The 27647-nt window shown below is 39.5% G+C and overlaps 1 protein-coding gene across 2 annotated transcripts in view; it reads right to left on the bottom strand.

Annotated features, from left to right (window-relative positions):
• Positions 1-27647, bottom strand: part of PACRG (parkin coregulated) — a 510987-nt gene that overhangs the window by 186563 nt on the left and 296777 nt on the right. For both annotated transcript variants that reach the window (XM_049653163.1, XM_049653162.1), the window contains exon 4: positions 22972-23121. In XM_049653163.1, the coding sequence (XP_049509120.1) occupies positions 22972-23121 (150 nt within the window). The remainder of the gene's footprint in view (positions 1-22971; positions 23122-27647) is intronic.

Raw genomic sequence — 27647 nt, 5'->3', positions numbered from 1 at the left:
GGAAAGATTACAACATACAATTTTTTAAAGAAGCTGTCTTACATACAATCACAGATTTTCTTTGGCAATATGAAACATGTCACTGAATCCAGCTAGCTGGGCTGTCCAATAAAATGATAATAAGCAAAAAGGTAGAAAAACGATCAAGATGTCAGCATGTTTGTGAAGTGTTCTGCCAAGATGGTATTTTGCTTTCAGGCCAGAACGGTGACCTAAGTTTCATCCTGTGGAGACAAGGGACCGCCTACATTTATTAAATTTGTGCGTGTGTACAACTTTGGCCTCGAGCAGCATCACTTATGCCAAATCTAAAACTTAGGTAACAGAGGGTTATTATTAATGTTTCACATTACGAAGAATACAGCATTCCCAAACATCTAGGACATGGTGTAATTTGAAATGCAAACTCGTATAAGCAAAAAACAACCAAATTTTAAACAATGCATTTGGAGTTTGGATAAACCAATAGACAGGAGGAAAAACAAAAAGAATGAAAGCCCAACACATAAACGTCATCTGGAAAAGTTAGCACAAAGAAGTAATTAAGGCCGAGTCTTAATTCAGGACGTGACAAAGAAAAGGCATATGTTATTCAAAAGCAATAAATCAAAAGAAGGGTGTATAAGAATATTCACCAAGGCCCATGAAATGAAGAAGGGCCTGGATGGAGGGGGGCACTTGCGTGAGGGATACACAATATAATGAAGACCAAAGTGGAAAAAAATTATGGCAAGGAAGACTTCGGTTAAATATAGAAAAGAATTTTATCAGTTAAGACATTCAAAAATGGCATTAGTTACACTCTGGTCCTGTGAGTACCATGTGATTCAGGGGGTCTAAGCAGAGGTCAGATGCCAGTTTACTGAGAGGTGTTATATTAAGAGGCTTACTGAATATGGAGTTCTCCTTCTAACTGATATATTCAAGGAGCCTATTTGTCATCTATATTACATTTTGTGGCCTTGATTTTCAATGCACCCCTGCCTTATACCTACAGTTAAAACGGATGGCTTCACTTGATATTCCTTCTATACATTTTCTGTGTGTGTGTGTGTGTGTGTGTGTGTGTGTGTGTGTATAAATCGGAGTCCTTCTCATTTTAAATTTAATCTTTCTGATTAAAAAGTACCTGAGTCCTTCTGATTTTAAATCTAATCTTTCTGATTAAAAAGTATCTGTGTCCTTCTGATTTTAAATTTAATCTTTCTGTCTACTAAAATTCCTTCTGCAGTTCGAATCATGATCATTGCTCTTCTCTTTCTTTTCTCTCTTTCTCTCAAAATAAGCAAATATTGCAAGCTAAAGATCTACCATGCCACAATCTAGACGGGATGACTGTTTCCTTGATCATTATTAGCAACACATCTCCCCCAAACTTACAAAAAGTAAAGCTAGTGTTTTTTCCTTCTCTCCGAGTTACAATTAATTCACATCTTTCAGTGGACAAATCTTACAAACTCTTCTGAAGTGCATTTCTTGCAATTGTCTTGAATCGTCTCAAGTTAAGTCCTGCTGACGATGAGGCCTTCTGTGCAAAAACTAACACTGTCAGCAAAATTGTCTTTTTACACAAAGAACAAACTACATGAAGAACTATACACTCTAAGACAAAATTTCTCACTTTTAAAAGCTCTCCATATTATCATGTTCAACTAGTTTTTTTTTTTTAGGTTGGAGTTATAAATTCAGCAAAACTCTATGCATGCTCTAACTACTATAAAAGAGTAGTGAATGAATATATAATGTATGCAATAAAAGCCTTGATTATTGTGTATGTTATCTATTTACTAAAACCCTTTATAAACTATAGCCAGGTGAAAAATTTCAACCTATTGCATAAATACTGAATTTGGGTCTAATTTTTGTTCAAGAGAAGTCCCACACATGATATTTAAAAGCATAAATCATGGTGAATAATTAGTATTGGACACTATCTCTTTTCATTTAAGGAACAGGAATTAAAAAGAAAAAAAAAACAACCTTTGGAACAAGCCACAGGTTTAGGGGTGTTATTTGCGGAACATGGTTGGTTTAAATACTGGAAGATGAAATCAATATATTGGAATGGCTTGTCTAATACACTGTAATGAGATAACTAATCAGGTGCAGCTGAAACTCTGAGTATTCATGAAACAGGGAAAACTATAGAAGTTACCACTTCTTGTTCCTTTCTCCATTTCCATAACGTTGTCACTGCCATTTTACTAACTGACTGACAATGTGCAAATTACTTAATCTCTCTGCTTTCATTTCCTCATCAATTAAATTAGATGGAGAATGCTTTCTTCCTCTTGGGTTTGTGAGGATTAACTGAGATGATTCTGAAAAGCATTTAACCCAATTAAATCTGATGCCATTTATATCTGGCACAGAGAAAACACTGAATAACTGTTAACTGTTGTTAAGACAGTTAAATAACACACACACACACACACAAAAACCACAACAACCTTGGGACAAATTAATAAGTAAATAATCCCATTAAAAATAGGAATAGCCACCTTAGAAATATAATTGGCAGAACAGTTCCCTAATATGTATGTTATGAAAGATGTAGTTTAGACAAGTAATCAATTCTAAGAACACATCAGTTTTTAAGAGGAGATTTCTAACTTTCTATACTAGATTTGACAAAGATCACAGGCTCATGTCACAACACTGCATATTAATTCATGGCCTTGATAACAGAATTCTAAAAAAATGTTTATCTTCCTGCCATAAAACATTTCAAACAGCGAACCTTCTACAGAAGATACCATTTTTTTCAATGACCCAATGAACGAGTTGAACGAGTTGCTACCTAAATATAGCAACTTATAAATCAGTTAACAATATTAAGGGCCACTTTTTAAACTTTCCAAGCTTTAAGCACTTTTTTTTCTGGTCGAACGCTTTTTGAGCCAAACAAATTATGTCACTAAATGCTAATAATATTAGTTGCATAATTTCAGAGTCAATTTTACATTATACATATGCCAAAGATTTTCAACGAAGACATTAAACAGTAATTAGAACTTATCTTCCAATTACAGTCTGAGAGTGTTAATTCTTCGAATGTGTTAGATTGTATCTCACAGGTTTTTATAATGGAAATTCTTGCATTACAAAATTGTCATGTAACAGGCATGCTTGGTATATTATGCGTTGGGCATGGAAATTATTTATTTAGAGAAACTTAGCTATATCAATACTAAAATCATTTATATGCTAAGTGGTTATTACCCTAGAAAGGTTTTATTTGTAATGAATTATGCTTTCTTTTTAAAATATGGGAAACTAAGAGAAATTTAATAGTGCAATCAATTTTCTAGTAAAAGTGGGCAGAGAAGTCTAAGAAAAAGTAGATTGGTTTTCAGAAATTGGTTCATAGAAACATTTTTCTAGAATGCACTGATAAATACAGATAAGTGCCACATTTTAGACTACTTCACAGATAGTATAAGAACACTCGTTCCGTGACTTGTCAAGATTAGGAGAGCACTGTCCTCTGTGTAATCCAAAACTGTGCTTAACTCAAAACACCAACCTGGAAAAATGAATGAAGAGTGAGTGGCAAGGGTAATTTTTAATCCACACACCTACAGTGACTGGAACAATTGTTGGAAGAACTATGTGAATAGTTAGGATAAAAAGATAGTGGGGGTGCCTGGGTGGCTCAGTCGGTTAAGTGTCTGACTCTTGATTTCAGCTCAAGTCATGATCTCATGGTGTGTGGGATCAAGCCCTATATCGGTCGGTCTCTGCGCTGACAGAGCGGAGGCTGCTTGGGATTCTCTCTCTCCCTCTCTCTGCCCCTCCCCATGCTTGCACATGTGTTCTCTCTCTCAAAATAAATAAGCATTAAAAAAACACTGTGATTCAGTAAGTAATTCTGCTAGCCAATAAAAACAATCCAAATTCATCAAATGAGGAAAGTTTATTGAACAATGAGTTAAAAAAATTGTCAATTGCGTATATAGTTTAGCAGCTACTAAGTACTTACTTTGTTATGTGAACACTAATTGCTTTGCTTTGTCTATCATAATAACTATAGCTGAACTGTTCTTATAATACCTATTGTATCCTACTCTCCCAAGTTCACTGTAATGCTATCATTTTGTTCTACTTTCCTTATAAAGAACTAAAGTTCTACTTATTTAGGGTTATGATTTGAAATTTATTAGTCTGAAATGTAGGTGTTTTGAAATAATAACTAAGTTTAGTTAAGAGTGAAAGCTACAAATGGTTTCATGTTAGTTTACTGACTACCAGTGTTTTATAAAGAACACTATAGAAATTGAGATACATCTATGTTTGCATGAGTAATGTATCTCAAAAATTTCTTTGTTTTTAAAACTGTATGAGAATGCCCACAGTCATGCAGATCCTAGTTATCTAATTTGGGTATGCATTTTTGATGGATGTTAGTGTTATAATGTACCAAGTATTCTGTATTAGAGTCTTTAGACTGGTCTCTTCTCCCTTTATCATCTTGGTCCATGACCAAGAAATGGGTAGCTATGCTGGCTAAGAAGCTATAAGCAGGAAAAAAAGAGATTCTACCCTTCTTAGAAAACAAATGGAACCACGGGGCACCTGGGTGGCTCAGTCGGGTAAGCGTCCGACTGCGGCTCAGGTCATGATCTCACAGTTCGTGGGTTTGAGCCCCGCATTGGGCTCTGTGCTGACAGCTTAGAGCCTGGAGCCTGCTTCAGATTCAATGTCTCCGTCTCTCTTTGTTCCTCCCCTGCTCATGCTCTGTCTCTCTCTCTCTCCTTCAAAAATAAATAAAAACATTAAAAAAAAAAAAAAAAAAAAAGAAAACAAATTGAATCAGTAATCAAAAGTCCAGGACCAGACTGCTTCCCAGGGGAATTCTAACAAACATTTAAGAGGAGTTAATACCTATTCTTCTCATACTGTTCCAAAAAAATAGAAATGGAAGGAAAACTTGCAAACTCATTCTATGAGGCCAGCATTACCTTGATTCCCAAACCAGATAAAGGTCCCACAAAAAAGGAGAATTATCCCTGCAAAAATTCTCAACAAGATACTAGCATATCGAGCCCAACAGTACATTAAAAGAATTATTCACCATGATCAAGTGGGATTTATGCTTGGGCTGCAGGTGGCTCAATATTGACAAATCAATCAATCTGATATACCACATTAATAAAGGAAAGGATAAGAACCATATGATCCTCTCAATAGATGCAGAAAAGCATTTGACAAAATACAGCATCCTTTATTGATAAAAACCCTCAACAAAGTAGGAATAGAGGGAACATACCTTAACATCATAAAGGCCATATACGAAAAGACCCACAGCTAGTATCATCTTCAATGGGGAAAAGTTGAGAGCCTTTCCTCTACAATCAGGAATAAGACAGTGATGTCAATTCTCACCATTGTTATTTAACATAGTACCGGATGTCCTAGCCTCAGCAATAAGACAACAAAAAGAAATAGAAGCCATCCAAATCGGCAAGGAAGAAGGCAAACTTTCACTATTTGAAGACAACATGATACTCTATGTGGAAAGCCCAAAAGACTCCACCAAAAACTTGCTAGGACTGATGCTTGAGTTCAGTACAGTTACAGAATACAAAATCAAGGTACAGAAATCTGTTGTACTTTTATACACCAGTAATGAAACAGCAGAAAGAGAAATCAAGGAATTGATCTCATTTACAACTGCACCAAAAACCATAAGTTTCCTAGGAATAAACCTAACAAAGGAGGTACAAGATCTGTACTCTGAGAACTATAAAATCCTTATGAAAGAAATGGAAAAACATCCCATGCTCATGGATCAGAAGAACAAATATTGTTAAAATGGCTATACTACCAAAGCAACCTACATAGCTAATGCAATCCCTGCTAAAATAACACCCACCTTTTTCACAGAGCAAGGACAAACAATCCTAAAATTTGTATGGAACCACAAAAGACCCTGAATAGCTAAAGCAATCTTGAAAAAGAACAGCAAATCTGGAGGCATCACAATTCCAGACTTCTGGTTATATTATAAGGCTATAGTAATCAAGACAGTATGGTCCTGGTACAAAAACAGATACATAGATCGAGGGACCAGAATAGAAAACCCAGAAAGGAACCCACAACTATATGGCCAACTAATCTTACACAAAGCAGGAAAGAATATTCAGTGGAAAAGAAGACAGTCTCTAGCACTTGGTGCTGGGAGAACTGGACAGCGACATGCAGAAGAATGAAATCGGACCACTTTCTTACACCATACACAAAAATAATTTCAAAATGGATGAAAGACCTAAATGTGAGACAGGAAACCATCAAAATACTAGAGGAGAACACAGGCAGTAACCTCTTTGACACCAGCTGCAGCAACTTCTTACTAGATATTGTCTGTCTCCTGACAAACAAAAGCCAAAATAAACCATCGGGAGCTCATCAAGATAAAAAGCTTCTGCACAGTGAAGGAAACAATCAACAAAACTAAAAGGCAGCCTTTGTAATGGGAGAAGATATTTGCAAATGACGTATCTGAAAAAGGGTTAGTATCTAAAATAGGTAAAGAACTTACAAAACTCAACACCCAAAACCAAATAATCCAGTTAAAAAATGGGCAGAAGACATGAAAAGACATTTTCCAAAGAAGACATCCAGATGGCTAACAGACACATGAGAAGATGCTCAATGTCACTCATCATCAGGGAAATACAAATCAAAACTACAACGAGATATGATCCTCACACCTGTCAGAATGGCTAAAATTGACAACACAGAGAACAACAGATGTTGACAAGGATGCGGACAAAGGAAACCCTCTTACACAGCTGGTGGAAATGCAAACTGGTGAAGCCACTCTGGAAAATAGTATGGAGGTTCCTCAGAAAGTTAAAATTAGAACTACACTATGATCCAGCAATTGCACTACTAGGTATTTACGCAAAGGATACAAAAATACTGACTCAGGAAATACATGTACCCAGATGTTTATAGCAGCACTATCAACAATAGCCAAATTATGGAAAGAGCCCAAATGTTCACTGACTGATGAATGGATACAGAAGATGTGGGGTGTGTGTATGTGTGTATGTATGTGTGTGTACATACACACACATACATATACACACATATGCAATGGAATATTACTCAGACACAAAAAGAATGAAATCTTGCCAATTCCAATGACATGGGTGGAGCTAGAGAATATTATGTTAATTGAAATAAGCTCAAATAGAGAAAGATAAATACCATATGATTTCACTCCTATGTGGAATTTAAGAAACAAAACAGATGAACATAGGGGAAGACGGGGCAAAAGAGAGGAAGGCAAACCGTAAGAGACTCTTAACTATAGAGAATGGTTGATGGAGAGGAGGTGGGCAGGAAGATGGGCTAAATTGGGTGATGGATATTAAGGAGGGCAACTTGTAATGAGCATTTGGTGTTGTAAGTGATGAATCACTGAATTCTACATCTGAAACTAATATTTCACTATATGTTAACTAACTGAAATTTAATAAAAAATTGAAAAAAAATACATTTTGAATCAAACCGATTTAAATGTGAATCACTTTTGCTCCTGAGTGACCTTGAGCAAAACACTAAAATTTTCTATGTTGAATTCTCTCATCTGTAAACTGGTCTTAATACTTGCTTTATATGTCAGTTGTAAGGATTAGGTTAGGGGATACACAGGAAAATCCCAGAGAGTGAATAGTGTATAATGTTCACTCCATTTGTGATAATTTCACTTCCACGTTTGAGACAGTTGATACGTCACTCTGCAAGTTGGATTAGACTAAAATTATTTCATTAAGTCACATTTTTTACATTTCTTGATCAGGATGCTAATAGTGGGTCACAGTTTAATTGGCAATGCTTTTTCTTTCTCAGGACTGCATAAAATATAGATTATCTTTAACACTTGATTACATCTTAGATTTGATGATATTTGGTAAGAGGTTTTCAAACATGTTTTTTGAAATGTACTCTAGGGAATAACTTTTTTTTTTCCTATGAAGACTTGGTCCACAAGGAGATTATACTATGCACACTGCTTTTATCACAAGCCAGGTTGTGAGGAGGAATGCCACTAGATTAAGAAAAAAGTAGATTTAAGGGGCACCTGGCTGGCTTAGTCAGTAGAGCATGGGACTCTTGATCTGGGGGTTGTAAGCTTGAGTCCCAACCTGGGTACAGAGGTTACTTAAAAGAAATTTTAAAAAGATATATTTGAATGCCTTCTGGCAAAAAGAGTGGAACTAGATTAGAGGGGTAGCTAATACTCTATGTTACACATTTTTAATCAGGTGAACTTGCTGCCAGTTTTCTGTGTTAGGAATTTTTCTCAAGCTATTGATCATGACTCCAGAATAGAAATTGATGATAGGAAAATATTTTTGTTTTATAAGGCACGTGAGTTTGTGGAGATCAGTAACAGATGCTTTGATTTGACAGCACATAATCATTGTTAAAGTGGATCAATGAAACTTCCATTCACCTCAGTACATTAAATAAAAGAAATCTGTGGATCAGAACTGCCTCAGAAGCACCATTTCTGGCAAAGCAATTTACATTTGCAGAGTATCTGTCACTCAGGTTTGAATGTAGAGTCTGTTTTTTAAGTCTTGGCTGTGGCTCATTTCTATTATGTGACCTTAGGCAAGTCATTTGATCCAATTCTTAGCTTCTTTATTTGTAAAGCAAGGATAACAATTCCAAAAAATAATGCTTCCCTGTCCTTTGTGCTGCTGGCCTGTGGGAATTTGGGGTAATGCTGATGAAATCACTCAGGAAATGAAACCTACTGTCTGTGACAAGGAGCCATGTGGTAGAGTAGAGAACACCACTGGCCAATAGGCTGATCGAATTCTGCTGGGGATGCTATTTTTTTCTTACTGGCTAATCTTCTAAAAGATGTATGGAAATGAACTTCTTGATTTTGTTCTCTGCTTATATATAAATCACTGAATCAGTAGATAATGTGGCTCAACTCTGAAGTGACAATTAAAGTCTTTAAACTCCATGTCCTGTTACACTCATTGAAGGTTTTACACATCCTCAGTCTTCTGTGAGTTTAACATGGGAGTGTAGAGCTGAGTTACCATCACAAAATGTTTAAGACTAATTTTGTAACCTCTTGAACATATATTTCAAGATCCCAGTCATGGCCTTAGTATCAACTTCTGGAGGACTTCTTCCAAAGACATGATTAAGATTCCTGTTCTCTTATTCTTCAGTCAAACACTAGTCTAGGTACTGTCATGAAGGGACTTTGTAGACAGAATTAAGGTTACTAGTCAACTGACCACAGGCCCCATGTAACCACACGGGCCCTTAAAGCAGAAAAGGAAGGCAGATGAGATGTGGCAGAAGGGGAGTCAGAGATACCGGAAGCAAGAGAAAGACATGATCGGCCATTGCTGACTTTGAAGATGAAGGGGCCATGAACTAGGGAAGGTGGGCAGCCTCTACAAGTTGAGAGCTACCCTCTGTTGACAAACAGCCAGGAAACAAGGACCCCAGTCCTACAACGACCTGGAACTGATTTCTGCCAACAACCGGGATGAGCTTCGAAGTGGATCTTTCTCGAGCACATCTGTAAGAATTCAGGGTGGCTGACATCTTGATTTCAGTCTTGTTGGAATCCGATCATATTCCCCCACCAAACCCACTGGACTTCTGATCTACAGACCGGTAATATAATGGGTGGGTGCTGTTTAAGCTGTTAGGTAAGTAGTAGTATGCTACGGTAGGAACAGAAAACAAATATATCATCCATCATACCCCTCTCTTCAGCAAATATTTATTGAGCCCTGGAACTGCCAGGAACTGTTCTTAAGCTAATGATAAAGCAGTGACAAAGAAGCAAAAGTCCCTGCCTTCATGGAATTTCCATTCTAGTAACGATACTGAGATATGAAAAAAGACCCCAGCTTCTGGCAGTTTGGTCCCAGTAGGTCTACTAGATTAGAGAAAGACTGGGTCTGTTAGGCTGCCCTGGTGATGGAGAAGACACCAGATGGTGTTCTGCCCTTCATGGCCCGTATCACATGTATTTGAGTGGGCTCTCAAATCCACTTGGTTGGTAGCTTCGGGACTAATAATCTCAAATACTCTTTGGTTGGGTTTGTAAATACAATACACATACCATAATGCAGTCCTCAGCAAGGATTTAGCACACATTACATACAAAGGTGTTCCTAGCAAAGATTCAGCAAAAATTGCTCATAAAATTCTAAGAGACAGCTGATAACAATATTTGGTGACTATAGTTAACAACATAGTGTTGTGTATTTGAAAGTTGCTAAGAGTAGGTCTTAAAAGTTTTCATCACAAGGGGAAAAAAAGGTAATTATATGGGGTGATGGATGTTAACTGAATTTATTGTAGTAATTATTTAGCAATATATATTAAATCGTTATGTTGTACACCTGAAACTTATACATATGTGTCAATTATATATCAATAAAACTAAAAACAAAACAAAAACCAGATCAAAACACAAAACAAAACTCAAACCCCCTCCCCAAAAATAATATTTGGAGGTTGCCTGCATAGAGAGAGTCTTCTCAGGATTTTCCCAGGAATGGATAGTGTGCAGTTAGGACTAAGGAAGGGGACATTCCTATTCTTCTCAAAGAAGTAAATGATGATAGGTGATTTGAAGCTTTGTTCTATTTCTTCACTGTTTCATTTACTAAGACAAGGCACTAAACCTGAGCACCCTCGTCTTGCTGTCTGAGCCATCTCAACGGTCTACCACCACATCTGGGTCTTATTCTTCCAAATCCATGCCCTGACCTCAGGGTCAAGGTATTGAAGAGTGCAGAAGGTGAGGGTGAATGGTCATGAGGACTGACAGCTGGCTTTTTGCTTCAGGGTACCGGAAACCACCTTTACTCTCCAGGTCTGCTGTGGAGGTGCCCGTTGATTCACGCACATGGGGTAAGGCTGTGAGGAAGTCTGCGGCGGATTTGACAAATGGAAAATGGCTGCATGCAGCACCCTTTTAATCTCTTAAGGATTTTTAGGAGACTTTGCTATGTTGGCATATAGTAAGCACTCAAGAGTTTCTTTTTCAACGAATCAATGAATATGTACGACGTGGTCCTCTCTTCGACATCTCTTAAATAGCCAGTAAAAACCACATTGTGCTCTAAGCTTTTGAAGTTAGCCTGGTGCATTTGTTGTTCTAGAGGTAGTGAGACCAGCCTGAAGGTGAGAGCAAGAAGGCCCAGCATTCCTCAGCAATAACAGAAAGGTTGGCGGGTGTATAAATAAAGGTGCATGCCAGCAGGTTTTGATGGACCTGGTATCACGCTCCTTTTCCTCATTCCACCGTTGCCTAACATCTTCATGGAAGTTGCTTCTGAAATTTTAGTTGTTCATCACAAAAGTATAAATCTTGTACTGCTTCTCTTTGAATATCATCATTCTGTATTTACAGATTTGAGGAAACTTTGAAAGGATAACATATATTCCACTGTTTCTAGACAGACCCACATTCGCATTCATCTGATTAAGGGGTTGTTTACCATATTTATAATATATAAACACACTCACATACAAGCATGTATAATATTCATTGATTTCTGCTAGAAGAACTACAAACTTCTCAAAACACTTTCTGTGCATAAATAAATATCCAACTTGCCTACAGGTAGAAACAAAGCTGAAAATAGTGGGAGATTACTGGGTGCTAATCCTGTTATTATGACCCAATTACATTCTTGCTTGAAAATGTGAGTATTGTATTAATAATTAGCTTTTTAGAGGCTGATAAAGATCACTTCAAGGCTTAAATAAAGTTTAAGATAAATGCAGGTTTACTTGGGGGAAGCAGTGGCGAAGGTGTAAGAGGCATGTAAAATCCAAGCGTCGCTGAATGAGAGTCGTGTTTGGTTCACCGCCATCTCAAAATGGATGTAAATGGGCTCACAGAAAGCTCATGTTAAAGTACTGTATTTCAAGGGGGAGAAAAGCAAATTGATCTTGAAAGGAACCGAAGAGAGTTTAGTCATAACAGCATTGCCACCATTACTTTTTTCTTTATTACTCGGAACATTAATTCAAGATGTACCAGAGAATACAATACAGAAAGCAGGCAGGCAAAGGAATGTCAATACTATTTGCAATTTTTCTAAGGAAATATGTCCATTATATTTTTCAATCCTTCTTCATCGATGGTTCAGCTTATGCTGAGCTATATACATTCCATCCTGTCAGTGTGAAAAATACAGATTTTTGAGGAAGACAATAAAAACGGAAAGCTGATTTCACACTAAGTGGAAAATTCCTCCTACAGTTTTGTGTTTGGCTCAAGGAAACCAGCACCGGTGTGTCAGGGAGTTGAAATAGGGCTCCCCACTTCCAGTGACCCGGGCACTTCATCAGCAGCAGGTCTGCAGGAGTATTAGGGGACCAGGTCCCCAGCTGGACAGAGGAGGGCTTCTAAACCGAGCCCATATGGGGGGAGAAGACAATGAGAATTCTTTGAAGGGTGCTCTCTCTGTGCTCTGCTGGTAGAACCATCTGGAGAGCCCTGAACGTGTTCCCAGCAGTGGGGCAAAACGAAATCCTGGGGCTCCGTCATGGTTGAGAATCCAGTAGAGCCTGGACAGGAGAACTGAGGGACTGGGCTTGCACCCCTAGAGTTTTTGGTGCCCAAGATGGGCAAGTATATTTTTCGCATAGGAGGGGGTGCCAATGTGGGGTCATTTCCAGCCTGTGTAACAGTGCTTCCCTGAAGCACTGGGATCCTGGGCACAAGAAGCTGAGAGGAGTGCGGGGAAACTTGGCCTAGTTGAGGGAAGAGGAAGGCTGAGGGCGGAGAACATTCTGGATGGAGAGCGACTGTCCCAGGGCAAGGATCACTGAGGACCTGCCAGCCATGTTCCCCAGGACAGAATCTGCCTTAATCGGCACCTGGCCCAGGGAGTGGGTGTGATGCCACCTCAGGGGAGCGTCAGGTTGAAGAGCTGCCCCTCTCCTCACCGTCGGCTGCCCCAGCCTGGCAAGCTAAGGGACAGGACCTCTGGAGACGAGATGGTGATGGATGATGACGCACCCGCAGAGAAATGGAAGGGAAATCACCCCACTCCTGGTTTCCACTGCAAGCTTCCAGCACTGAGCAGATTGCCGCGGGGGGAGTGGAGAACATTTGAGGGCAAATTAAGTTCAGAGTTTTGATCAATCTGTTAAAGAAATGATTCTAAACATTGAAATTGTGTGACTCCAAGTGCCTTTGATCTTATGAGTGAGTAGAACAATTAAGGCCCCTGTTAAGTTTTATGCAGCCAGGGAAAGGCTCCCCCACTGAATAAGGCTTAGTTTTTGTCTCCAATTCCTTTTAAACTTGCCTTTTAATTATGTCATGAATAGTGACTATTCAACGTAACAATTACACTGGTGACATTCTTATTTTCTCTGCAATGTCCGCATAGAGGCCGCTAAAAAGTCATTTGTTGGTACTGGTGGAAGATTTGCATATAAAGGAAAATGAGAATGAGGACTTAATTATCTACAAATCCATAGATGATATTTTAGGTGATTTAAAAAGCACAAATTATGATCTGGCCGAATATAGGAGTCTCCTTAAATTAAAGCTTCAGAAATCACTATGCACTTTCTTGCCCAGATTAAGTTAAACTTTCTGTTGCAAAAATAGAAAAGAACACTGTTTTCTCTTGGGCGAATATTTGCATGCTTGCTCATTTGGGGCCCATCTTGAGCTTTTAAATACATTAAAGCATATTATACAGATTTCTCTCGGCATGTCTTAAAGGCCTTTGCTGAATTGGTGGAAATCTCCTATTCAGCAATGTGCCAGCGTCAGGCTAGCAGTGGGGATGTACCGGCCAAGGACTGCGAACCAGCTGGAAGCACATCCTTCTGTGTGTTGATCTTTTCCGGACTACCTCAGAGTGGGTGTGAGGGCTGACGGCACACAAATTCCGAACGTGGTTTGGCAGGTTGAGCAAACAGCCAGTTGTCCCCACCCTCTCCCTGCCTCTGGGCCCCGGCAGCTAGATGAGGAGAGAGACAGAGGACAGAATCTATACAGCAGGAGAGATGTTAGCAAACCCTAGGGGGGGCGAGCAATTTGTTCTGCTAGTCACAGCCAGGTCAGGGAAGCTTCCGGAGAGGACGTGATGTCTGAGTTCACTTCTGGAGGAAAAAATGTGTGCTAGCTCCTGAGAGTCCCTGGACTGGGATTAGGATGCTTGCTCAAGGTCAAGCCCATGGGTGTAGGACACACGGCCCACTCCAGCAAGAAGGCAGTGGGGCCCAGACGACCCCTTACTTTCTGCACAAACAGCAGCCGTGTTACAGCAGGTTAGAAATGATTAATGGGGCTTACCTATGCAAGCCCTTCTACGTAACACCGAACTTGACATAATCTGGGACTAGGGTGATGCTCCCGGGGCATGGGTCTGTCTGCAATGTGGTGTTCTGCTGACAGTCTGACCCCTTTAGGTAAAGTTACCCAGGGGGTTGGAGGGGAGGCGCTGTAGCTAATGCAAGTGAGCCCGGAATGTGCAGGATGCAAGGCAGACGCTAAGATTCGGAAGGATTCACACAGAGAAGCTGCAATTATAAAAGCCATTTACAAACTGAAAGTAGTAAGTGTCTTGGAAAACGGTTGGGATTTCAACAGACCATCAGGGCAGGCAATTTTCAGTCAACCTCCAGATTAGGCCCTTGGATTAGAGAAATACTCCAACCCTCTTCTGAAATGACATGAGGAATCCAGAGAGGGAACTAAAACTATCCACCGGGAGGAGGAGGAGTTGAACAGTGAAAGTTTCTCTCCGATGGAATACTTCCGCGAGTAGGGACGATTAACATCCAGAAAACAAATTTCGTATTGTGTTTCTGACTGCTTGTCTATAAGAAAAGATATTGATTCTTGGAAATTTATGTTGCACCTAATCACCTTGCCAAATCATCATATTAATTCTATTAGATTTCACTTAATTTTCTCCGAAGGACCGCCCACAACCACATCGATACAGTTTTCTCCACAACCTGTGAGGCAGGCAGTAGACGCCGTGTCTCCCTACTGCCTGCTGGTTTGCAGAGCTCACGTGACTTCACTCACGTTCCCTCCTCCCTTCCCCTCACGTCATGCCACTGCCACCCCCACAGAGTGACCCCCTCCCGCTCCCTGCAGGTCAACGAGCTCTTTCCAGTCTTCCAAGCAAACTGCTTTCCAAGTTAAGGAGACTGAGGCACAGAGTGGTTGTATAGCCCCCCAAAGGTCACACAGCTGGTTAACCTCAAGCCAGGGTTCAAACCCAGGAAACTGGATGCCAGAGGCTTTGCTCTTAAACACTATCCTATTTCTTGTGTTTCTATGTACTGTTCTACCTGTCCTTGTGCACAAAGTGGCCCGACCCCTTGCCCCACAGGCTGGACAGGGACGAGAACGTGTGTGAGTGGTGCAGTGCGCCACCCTGGGTGGGTCCCTGGGTCCTCCGGAAGGCTGGTGGCAGCAGCCCCCTTGGGTGATTCCAGGGTTCCCATGGTAGCACCGAGAGTTGGGAAGCATTTGCTTCCCCTCTTGGCTTAGTTTGCAGCATTACCGAAGGAAAACGAGATCAGTTCCTTGCCACCTCCTGTGCTCACACTTTCTTAGATCCTTTCTTAACTAAACAAACCCTTTTTGCTGAAAGGAAAAGGAGTAGCACTCATGGAAAGTGGGAGTCCACAGTCAGTTATGACAACTGCGAGGGAGTGGAAGGCTTGCAAAACCTCTAACTTTGCTTAGAAGGACGGGATTTGTATCTCCACGCACCCTGGGAGAGAGGTATACAGTCTGTCCTGGGCCGAATAGTGTCCTCCCAAATTCACATCCTTTCTGGAACCTCCGAATGTGGCCTTATTTGGAAATAGGGTCATTGAGATGTAATTAGTTGAGATGAGGTCACACTGGAGTAGGGTGGGCCCTTAACCCAACCTTTACAAGGACTTCGGTGCTTCTCAGAAGGGAAGAGACACAGAGACAGACACCCAGGGGAAAAGGTCACGTGCAGGTGGAGGAAGCGACTGGAGTGGTGCATCCATGAGTCAAGGTAGGAGCGAGAAGAGAGGCAAGGAATGGATTCTTCCCTAGACACTTGGAGAGCGTGGCCCTACTGGCCTTGAGTTCTGGCCTCCAGAACTGTGAGCCAATTCATTTGTTTTTTAAGTCTCTCAGTTTGGGCAGCCCTGAGAAACTAATACACAGCCTTCACAACTGGATTCTAATTTTCTTGGTCATCAGGCTGCCAGGTCGTGTATTTCTAGATACGGATAGACAACTCTGAGAATAACTTTTGCCTCTTGGCAGATGCAACCAGGGAGGTCTATAAGAAGAACAGATACAGGGGCAATTTCTAGTATGTGCCTGCCCCTAAAATGGGCTTTTTACAAGTGAATTGGGTTAAAAAAAACCCAGGAAACCTTGAACGAAGCAGGATGAGTGAAGAGAAAATTTATTCAGTAAGCATTTGTAGATTTCAAAATGGTAAGGCCATCTGACAGGCTGAACACATGCAAGGTGCATCTGTGAGGGCAGAGAAGTCTTGACTTTTCTTAGGATGCTTTGTCCCCTAGGGCTGCTCTCAGACAACCACAGAGCCATCGGTGTTTGCAGATATGTGGGTCCTCCTCCCCACCCCCGGAGATTTGGAAAGCTGTGCTTATAAAAATGAATGCTTGGAAGAAAAAGGGACCTTGAATTCGAAGAAATGAAAGTTGAGGGGTAAGGAAAGTTTTATATATATTTTTTGAAGGTCTGCTATTTGGGAAAGGGATTAGACATTCAGTGTGCTTTAGAGTAGACAGGTAAGTTGGATAGAATATTAGACATAGACTTCAATTCAGTGTAGGACGTGCCTTTCCTTTCAGAAGTAGAATGGGTTACTTCGTGAAATAGTGAAGCTACTAACTTAGGACAGAACTGAATAAGCGAGTATTGGTCATGCAGATTGGGTTAGCATATCAATTCAACACAAATACCTATTAAGCACCTAATTCTTCTAAGTGTGCTATACCCAGTCTGCACAGGAGAAAGGAAACTCAATGTGAACATTTTGACCTTGTAGAACTTATGGCGGAATAGGGTAGTTGAGTAAATTGGAGACAGGTGCAGACCAAAGGGCCCCTATATGCATCTTCCAGCTTTGTTATGATCCTAGGATTCTCATTAGAGCAACTAGTAAAATCTGAGCAGAGGAAGAATCCAGAAGAGATTAGAACTACTGTCCCGCCCCCCATTCCTGCAAGTTAGATTTAGAACAATCTTGTGCATATCTAATCTCTTCCTTAATAAGTTTAGGACATTCAATTGGTTTCAAATCTAATAAACCTAATGATTTCAAAGAAACTTTGAAGTAAATTTCTAAAATATAAATCACACTCAAAATTGGACAGAATCCCACAGGGAATAAACCTTGATTCCAAAATTAAATTTAAAGCTCTGTGAAATAACCTTTATGTAAGTCAATTATGAAACAAAAAACAAAGACTTTTTTGGTACACAATCAGCCCCCAAAAGTTCATCAACATTAAAAAAATATTTTTAACGTTTGTTTATGTTTGAGGGAAAGGGAGAGAGACAGCACAAATGGGGGAGGGGCAGAGAAAGAGGGAGACACAGAATCTGAAGCAGGCTCCAGGCTCTGAGCTGTCAGCACAGAGCCCCACATGGGGCTCGAACTCACAAACTGAGATCATGACCTGAGCTGCAGTCGGACGCTTAACTAACTGAACCATCCAGGCACCCCCTCAACATGTTAAAGAACCATTGAGAATAGGTTCCACTAGGCTCACAGAAACTCTGGGAGAATTCGAATCAGGTTAATTGAGAACACCTAGGTTTCCATCAGAAGTTGTTCTAAGTGACTACCAGCAGAAATCAACTGTTTCTGGCTTTTTCAAATGACTTAAACTTCAGGGTCAAAGAGTTGGTACAAATACTCTGAAATGTTGCAAATTTACTGCATTCTCATCACCTATAGGTTTTAATGTGTCTGGATTTGAACTGCAATTTTTAAATCCCTCTTTTCATAGACTTTAATTAGTCTGTAGTGGCATACAGTCTATAACTATCCTAGGAAAAACCTACACACGAGGGGCCATGTTTGATTTCCACATCCACATAAACATGTCATTTCATGACTCTATCTACTTTCACGTGTTCCATGACATATACTCATGGTGCTATTTGAATTGCTGATGCCTGGAGTCTCTGAACTGTTTCAGGACTATTGGTGCAGTTGGAAACAAAGGAACCAAAATTAGGATTGCCTCCAGAAAGCAGAGTGATTGGATAGCTGTAATCTGCTGGCAGAGCCCCATATTTTAGCTATAAATGTTTTAATGCCATTTATTGTTTCATGCTTCTCAAATGCAATACACTGCACCATTAATTTTGTAGTTTCATCTCTGGAAGCTATAAATCGAACATTCCTATTGTCTTAATTTTCTGTAACCTTTAATAACATTTGTGAAAGAACACAGGGAGGAAGAAATTGCTGTTATAGAAATTCTTCCTTCTCTTTCACCCAAAGCAGTGGCTGGAAAAACAGCATGGTTTAGATATCCAAAATCCATTGTTTCGAATTAAGGAAAACAAGCTCAAACTTAGACCCTACTTCAGATCCTCCAAAGAGGATACTGATGCAGGGGCCCCTTGTTTGTGGCACTCAAGCTTGTCTTTTCCAAACATGACTTTCTCCAAAACATCAGTCACATATTCGAGCTTAACGATTATGTCAGGAAGAGATGGATTTGAAAACCAGTTATTCTTGAATGAATCCCAGGGTCCTTAACTCACCTGGTCACCCACCTGGCATTTGGCAGGGGAAAGCTGAATCCTTTGAGGCAAAGGGATTGCCCCAGCTGGGGAACCACGAGTCTGTGTGTGTTCACAGCCAGGCTCATGGAAGGGCCAAGGGGAGGAGTTCCACAACCACGGTCACAAAACATTCAACCCAACCGTCTATTCATGGTGCGATACAGTAATTTTATAGTGCTGCAATGTTTATATAGAATATCATATAATAATATGTGTAATACTGTACCTCTATATAATGTTGTATGATAATCATGGCTATCTCATTTTTTTTTTAATTTTTTTTTTAACGTTTATTTATTTTTGAGACAGAGAGAGAGAGAGCATGAACAGGGGAGGGTCAGAGAAAGAGGGAGACACAGAATCTGAAACAGGCTCCAGGCTCTGAGCTGTCAGCACAGAGCCTGACGCGGGGCTTGAACTCACGGACTGCGGGATCATGACCTGAGCCGAAGTCGGACGCTTAACCGACTGAGCCACCCAGGCGCCCCAATGGCTATCTCATTTAATACCCAGTCAAGGCCAGGCTGTACGTGAAGCGCCTACGGACACATTATCTTGAATTGTCACGTCAACCCTACGGAAAAAGTGCTATTATCTTTTACACAGATGATTTAGGAGAATCTAAAAGAGATTTAAACGCAGAGAAGTTCCGTGATTTCTGTCTTCTGACTCTAAGATGCTACTCTATTCCACATTATAACTGGCATCTTTAGACTTCTGTTGTTTTCATAACTGTTGAAAGTTAGCCTCATTAAACCCTGTAAAAAATAACAGTCATAAAGAGATACACAAAGCCACGCTTTCTCTTAGGGCAGGAATAGTCTTGTGGGTCTTGCCGTAAGTTTTAGCACCTACAGAAGTGTCGACTGGGGCTGCCAGCTCTGTCTGCTCCTTCCTGCGGTTGCTTCCCTGTGGTCCCCTGGAAAGACTCCAAGCCGGGGCGCCTGACAGCCCGTGGTTGCTTCAATGCTTGTCCAGCCCTTATCTACTCAGCCCACTGCTCGTCTCCAACAAAGTCCATGTGACATTAAAATAGGCCAGAAATTACGAAAAAGGACGAGTTAGTAGAATTAAGCTAAAGCTTGCACTTTGAGGGAATGCTGACAGAGGATGAGGTCGTTATAGTTGAAGGACTGTTCTCTGTTTCAATCTTTCCTTCTTTCTGTCATTTGTATCTGGTCTCATTCCAAAAAATATATATTTTGTGATGGGACTGTTTGTTTTGATCTGAGTATAACAAGACATTGATTTATGTGAAAGTAGGAAAAAGTGGAAACAGAACTCTATGTGTGGAATTGTTTTAAATACACTGAAATTAAGGATGAATTTTTTCTAATGTTACATGCTGTAAATTGCTACTATATTTTTTTTTTATAAATACAACTGTTACTAAAGACATCTGCTGAAATAAAATAAGTATATATGGTTCTGTGAATATGAATATCCATAATTATAAAACAGGATTTACTAAACTATGTATTACAGTTAAATTATTTTTATCCTAAAAACACTATTGTAATTGGAAATCTTACGTATGCTCCTTCTGGTAGAACTGGATCTTTGGCAATATAGCCACTTTGAAGAATAGTTTTAAGTTTTATAGCCAGAATGCTCCAATTTTGTAATATGACCCTCTGGAAATACAGCTTACTGCATTCTGGCTTTGTACTGACAGGTTTCTAAGATAAGTAGAAAATGAGGCTAAAGCTAATATTTTTCCCCCTCAAATTTCAGAGAGATATTAAGCAGAAAAATAGTTGAATGTGGAATCACTGGTGCATGCATTTAGGAATGTTCCAAAATAATTAACCTTGTTTGGGACCAATTAAGGCTATGGTATAAACTATAAATTCCCACATTGATAAAATCTAAATAGGGATATATTCCTAAAGCTAATTACTTCTTTTATTAAGGATGTGAACATCTGTGAGTTAAAGAATTAAATAAAGAGTATGAGAAAGATGTAGAAACCAATTGCTTTTGTTTAATAATCTAGAGATTTATCTCTTTGTGGTGGCTTAACTTCTTCTTCTTTACAGGTTTCCTGGAGGATGAGGGAGATTCTCATTGTCTTCTTCTGTTTTTTTTATTACATTTTTGAAGTTTATTTATTTATTTTGAGAGAGAGAGAGAACTACAAGGGGAGGGGCAGTGAGGGAGAGAATCCCAAGCTCTGTCAGCACAGAGCCTGATGCGGGTTTGAACTCATGAACTGTGAGATCGTGACCTGAGCTGAAACCAAGAAGTGGATGCTTAACCGACTGAGCCACCCAGGTGCCTCCTTTTTCTTCTTTTATACGGTGCATAATGATGCTTAGATTTGAGTTGCACATTCTGCTGTGGGACCCAAAGGCATTAACACGGTGTTGTAGTGCCCCCTGCTCCTACTCAAGTGAGGGAAGGCAGATGTGTTGGTGACCATCGTCCATGATGGTCAGGTACAGAAGCAGATGATTATATACGAGAGAAGTTACAGAGGGGCAACTTTTATGATGAAAAGTCAGACATAGTAATAGTACTTTCCCCACAGGTTTCCATGAGGATTACCAGAAAACACTCGCTAATCACACTCTTCAAAAGTGTTACCTACAACCGAGACTTTGGGGGTGGCTGTTCCTTGATTCTTCCAGTGTTTAAGTAATTCTCTCTCTCTCTTTCTCTCTCATCTCTATTTCTATCATCTTTATCTCTATCATCTCCATGTCTCTCTCAAGTTAACTAGAGGCTAAATACGATGGATGAACTCAGCACCTCTTTTATGAACCATAATTGAACACTGTTTGCACATGGAATCATTCTATAACTTCATGGATATTCGATGCCACTCTCCAGTAAAACTATGAATTCTGAATCAAAAATATTTAAACAAGCATTTTCCATAAAGTAGAAATGCTGTTACTAAAACTATTAGTTTGTTAGGTCATAAGGGATTCAATTACCAACACCTAGTTTTTAGTGTCCTGGAAGAGTAACCAACTTGTCTAAATGTCCACAGTAAGTCTATTGCCATTCAGCGGTTGTGGAATGGATATTAACTTACTCCATTATGAGCATTCTTACACTTCCACAACTCCAGGTGAAGTCCTTGTAACCAAATATGTCTAATATTGAGTATATAAGTAGGTCCTACTATTGAAATACAGCTTAAGACTTTCTGAGAATTCCATGATTTGCCTAAGTAACGAGACTTTTAGTAGCAATTTATGAACAATGTAAAAAATGGTGCTTCCAAACAAAGGAGTTGTATGTGGCAGGAACACTCAGTTTTGTTGCTTGATTTTTTTTCTTGTATGTACATAGGCAGATCATGTCACAAAATTTTCATGCAGTGTTCCGCTAAATTGCTAACTTATTTACATAGCTGTCAGGAATTAACTTCAAATGTTGACTTATGCTATGCATATAAGAAGTATGGAAATTCAAAGTTAGCAACATAAAAGAAAATTAGAGTCACATCCTTTCAAAGAGGCATAAAAGGAAAATCACACTCTGAATGAACAAATATACATCCACTGTCTGCCAACCGATCACCACAACTTGCTGTGCCTTTTTTAGGGTAGAGCAGATTCATGTGAGCTCATCAGTGCTTTCCAAAGCTTATAGAATTATTAAAACAAATAAATGTATCAGTACACATGCATTTATAATCAGCACTCACCATCAACTAGATTATCTATTTTTCTATTTTTTTTAGAAATGAGAGAACATATATTAAAACTTCCCAAGCCACACGTATCATATTTTAACGATATTGCTTTAAAAATTCATCTTAAGCCAATTAATAAAAACTGCAATTTTAACCGAGTATCTAAAGGTAGAATTACTACCAAGAGAAAGGACAAACTCAAAACCTACTAATGCAGTCACAAGACTATTAAAAAAACTTTACAATTTAATTATTGGAAGATTATAGAACTGCTTCAGCGCTTCTGTACTGAGTAAGTAAGCTGTACGTGTGAGGTGTAATAAATGAAATTGTTAATTTTACTGTTTCCCTAGGGAGTAGCAGGGGAAGAGTGGGAGTTACACTATTTAGATCTCCAAATGGATCTTGGTTTATAAGCAATAATAAATCCTAAATGTGTTGCTAATTAACTCTACTTCAAACCACTCCCTTTTTTTTAGGGCTTAAAAGACATTTGACTCCTGGGATCACTCACCATTCATATTCTTAAAGATGTTCAGGATGGGGAGGATTTGACGGTAATAGGGCACCAAAGCTTCACCCACCATCTCAGCTGACACAGCCAGATGTTGGAGGACTTTGAGGGTGACGCAAATGACCTGTCGGTTTCGAAGATTCAAGGCATCTATATGGTAGGAAAGGGAACAAGCCGAAAATAAAAAACATTAATTTCTACAATGTGAAGGTGAGTCGATTCATAGACCATGTCGTTGAAATGTACTCTGTTAGCTGGGTGAAACTTTATTATTAGAACTTTGAATGATGCACTGTAGCCTTTCATGTTATAAGCAAGATCTTGTTTGTGTGTTTTTTGTTCTTCCTGCTTGTGCTGATTCTTCACCAAGCCTAAGAAAGCTGCTCATCGTCCTTCACAGAAGAGGCTGGTGATGGACAGGTGGCATGGAAGATAAAAGATCAGTTAGTGTCGCTGGGGTTAAAGGGCTCCCATGAAGGTTGACAGACACATTTCTATGCAACAACCCTTTCCAGTTAACAACCGTGCGATTCTTAAAACCATTACCAGGAAACAAACATTTATTTGGGAAGGAAGGACTGGGTGTGGTACGTGTGAGTAGCAACTATCGGCCAGTTAACAAACACTGACAATGTTCCTCACAGAAGTGAACATCAAGTGACTATATTTAGACTCTTAAGAAAGCAGGAAAGAAAAGCAAAAATTTTAAAGCTCAGAACTTTCGAAAGAACCAACACTAAATCAGAGACCAAACAAATACACGATGGTTTTTAGAACAATTCTGAACGCACACTCTGAAAGCTGTACTGCAGAGACAGGATGGGAAAGTTACCTGTTATCCCCTCACACGCGGGGTCTGGAAGGTACCATTTGTTCTAGTGGGGAAGGCCGAGGACCAGGGGCCAGGACACTAATAACTGGCTGTATAAACTTGGCCAACTCCCCTACACTTTCATTCCTTGGTCATAGGAGCCTATTATCTACTTTCTAAAATGACCAAAAGTTCCCAGATTTAAGTAGAAAGCCTGTGTAAGGCATCTATTCTAGAAAGTCAGAGGGGGTGACTGATAAACTGTGATGCTCCCAGACTATTCCAAGAGAAAGTCAAAGGCTCTTATGCGTCACATGTTCTATCTTGTAAGGAGAAGATTGGCCGCAATTAAACTCTGTGCCATTTATGGAGGGACAAAGGAACCAGGCTACCAAAATGGATGACGCCACGGTCAATACACCTGTGATGCAGACCTGACATTATTCTTGAACTCCAGCTCACATTTCCAAAAGCCTGGATCTTCTAGCACCTCAAATTAAGTTTGTTCCAAAGACAAGTGGTCTCCATACTTTATGTTTTTGTTCTGTTCCCCATACTGATAATGATACAACCAGATTCCTAGCCTCCAGGGTCAAAGTCTGTTTCTCATCCCTCACACTCCTCATGTTGTAGAGCCATCTTGTTCTGTTTTTGCAATGGCTCTTGAATTTGTGTCCTCATCCCATCCTCACCTCCTCTCCTCTGGTCCTGGGTCTCCATCCTCACCTCTAATCCTCTGGTTCTTGACCTAGGAACTCCTCTATTGGAGCACTGTCATGGCTCTTTCCAGACACCCCTTCTTTTCATCTTTCTCAAATGCCCCAACCTGTCTTTTCACACTGCTGCTGGATTAACCTTCCTAGAGCATATTTGGTCATCTCACTATCTGGTCAAAGAGTTCAGAATCTCTCCCTACCCCTTTTCCTACAAAATAAAGTACAAACTAGCCAGGCACAAGGATCACACCTGGAGTAAGTTTGAACCAAACTGAATTATCAATTAAAAATCCAAGAATACAAGGTATCATTGCCGTTTCCTCTGGAATTACTAGGAAGTTTAAAAAAGTCAGATGTGGAAACTTTATTGCCTCCAGCAATATAATGGGTATTGGGGCAATAACACCGTAGGATGGCCCCTAACATCTGGTATGGTACAGACTACACTATGGTTTGGTTTAAAAGGACAGACGTTCCTCAAGTTGTAATAGGGTTATGTCCCAATACATCCAGTTGAAAATGTTGCAAGTCAAAAATGCATTTAATACACGTACCCTCCTGAACATCATAGCTTAGTAGGCTAGGTTAATCATGCTCAGAACACTTATATTAGCCCACACTTGGGCAAAACCATCTAACACAAAGTCTATTTTATAATGAAGTGTTAGATTGAATATCTCATGTAATATATACCTTACTGAAAGTGAAAAACAGAATGGTTGTGTGGGTACAGAACTGTGAGTGTACTGGTTGTTTATCCTCACATGGCTGACGGAGAGCTGCGGCTCATTGCCACTGCCCAGAATCATAAGAGAATATTCTACCAGTAGCTCAGGAAGAGATCAAAATTCAAAATTCTGTTTCTACTGAAAGCCGATGGCTTTCCTACCATCTTAAAGTCAAAAAGTCCTAAATCAAACAATTTTTAGTTAAGGGCTGTCTGTAAACACAATGTGATGAATGGAGAATGCTCAGCTTTAACTCAGGGAACGAATCTAAATATAACTATGGGATTTGATCGTATGATGGCTCATTACCACAGCATTTAGACACACTGCAGGCCATTCCATATTCTGAAAACAACTAGAAATAGAAGGATATAATTTAGCCTAAAAGTTGTAGTAATAAGATATTCAAAGGCAAAGTGTCAGAGTACTATGGGAAGATAGAAAAGGAGAAGGGAAGGTACAGTATCTCACAGTCAGTAGTGGGGGGTTCTTTTTCTGATTTTATGCAATCTAAAACTTGTTTTTTAGGTAAATGGGTACTGAACCCTGCCTACTGACTCAGTTCAGTTTAACAAAAGAGAACTAGGAACCTGGAGAAATGTTGAACATTCTTTCAAAAAGTCTGCCAATGAAGCTAAACATGTGTAGGTTCAGAACTTCATAGTGCTGTGTCATAGCTCATATAATAGTACCTAATATATACCAAATATTTGCATATTCCAGGAGTTAAGCAAAGCACTTTACATATATTAGTTTACTTAATCCTCATTCATCAAATACTTATTGAGAATGTGGATGTGCCAGTCACTGATTTAGGAACTGGAGATAGAGAAGTGAGTAAGACAGATATGGCACTCATTCACTTGCATCTTATAATATAGTATGGAAGAAGATAGTGAACAAATACTACAAGTTTGATGAATATTCATAAAAAGTTGGGTATTTAAACAGTGACTCAAAGTGGGCCTCCAGCCCAGTTGAGAGAAAGAAGACTGCGAGACCCAGGGACAGACTCTAGGGTTGAGTGGATGTTATTTAGGTGAAGAGTATTTATTCCAGAAGGGGAAAGAACATGCTAGAAAATGTCTCCTCCCCTCTTAGATAAAGGAGTCCTCCTTGTACAAGATAGACTCTAGCTCATAGGGATAAAGTTCTACTTAGCAATGTGGGAAAAAACTCCAGATATTTTAGAAACTGTCTTCTAAATAGTTTCATCATTGTGTACATATTTTCCTTAAGGTCATTTAGAAGTGGTAGGAAGAAGCATGTGGGTGTGTGTAGATATATACAAATGTAGCACTTTTTCTCAAGCTAAAAGATTCACTAGGTCCCATCTTGCCATATCAACCAAATGGAATCAGATGTTTAAGATCCTGGGTTTCTGCCTTTTCTCTCTACTCATCCGTACTTCCCACCCCACTTCTTAAGACGAACTCATAGCCACATCCAAATAAATGTTTTATAAACTGTTTAGTGGAGAAGGATTAGACGTCAAAACAGAACGACATGCGTGTGTTGTGTTTTTCAAGTACAAAATAAATGTATAAATGAGTGCATACAACTCTCATTCCATTTTGGAGATTTTGTTCTTCACCAAGAAAGCCTTTCTGTTGACACTATGAAGTCACAAGTAAGAGAATCTATTAAAGATGTTAGAAGAGAGAGCTATCTGTGCATGGGTACAGCCCATGCTGTACAGCCCATGCTGTACAGCCCATGGACACCAGCCCATGGACACCAGCCCATCTGGTGACTGCAGAAAAGATTTTTGTAGCCATAGTGGTTACTGAATATTGGCTTATCACAGTGGTCTTCTTTTAGAATATGTATGTCAAAGCTTGCAATAACACCGCTGGGGATATGCTCATTTACTATCAATGTTAGAGTTTGCCATATAGAATATATTGACTAAAGAGTAAAGTTTATATATATATATGAGTAACAATAACATCAAACTGTTGTTGATTAGGTTTATGCCTGTATGTATAGATAACTGATCACTTGGAAATAAACTAATAGTGTCTTTCACCATGGATAGTAATAATAGCTATCAGGAAATAATTATTTCATTTTACTGCAACCTTGATTGAATTAACATGGTTGTGATACATGTTATTGGATGGACAATGGCTGACAAGTAATATGTATGAACTGTTACTCTTAATGGCATCTAAAATGGAACTGAATGACCAGGGAATAGTTCTAAAACCTGTAGTCACTGTGAAATAAAGGCAGTGTATGCACTATAAAAGACCCTTAACTTCATCCAGGAGGGATCTTTTTATGCTGCCCCTTTCCACTTCAGTTCCTCTGTTTTTCTTTCTCATTCTTGAGGAATTAAGATATACCATTAAGTTGGAAGTCTTTTTGTTCTTACTATCCCAATGGAATTAAATAAAAAAGACGGCTTTTTTTTAAACA

Source organism: Panthera uncia (genome assembly GCF_023721935.1).
Source record: "Panthera uncia isolate 11264 chromosome B2 unlocalized genomic scaffold, Puncia_PCG_1.0 HiC_scaffold_24, whole genome shotgun sequence".
Taxonomy (NCBI): domain Eukaryota; kingdom Metazoa; phylum Chordata; class Mammalia; order Carnivora; family Felidae; genus Panthera; species Panthera uncia.
The sequence above is the reverse complement of the archived record's forward strand: the minus strand, read 5'-3'. Positions and strand labels throughout refer to the sequence as shown.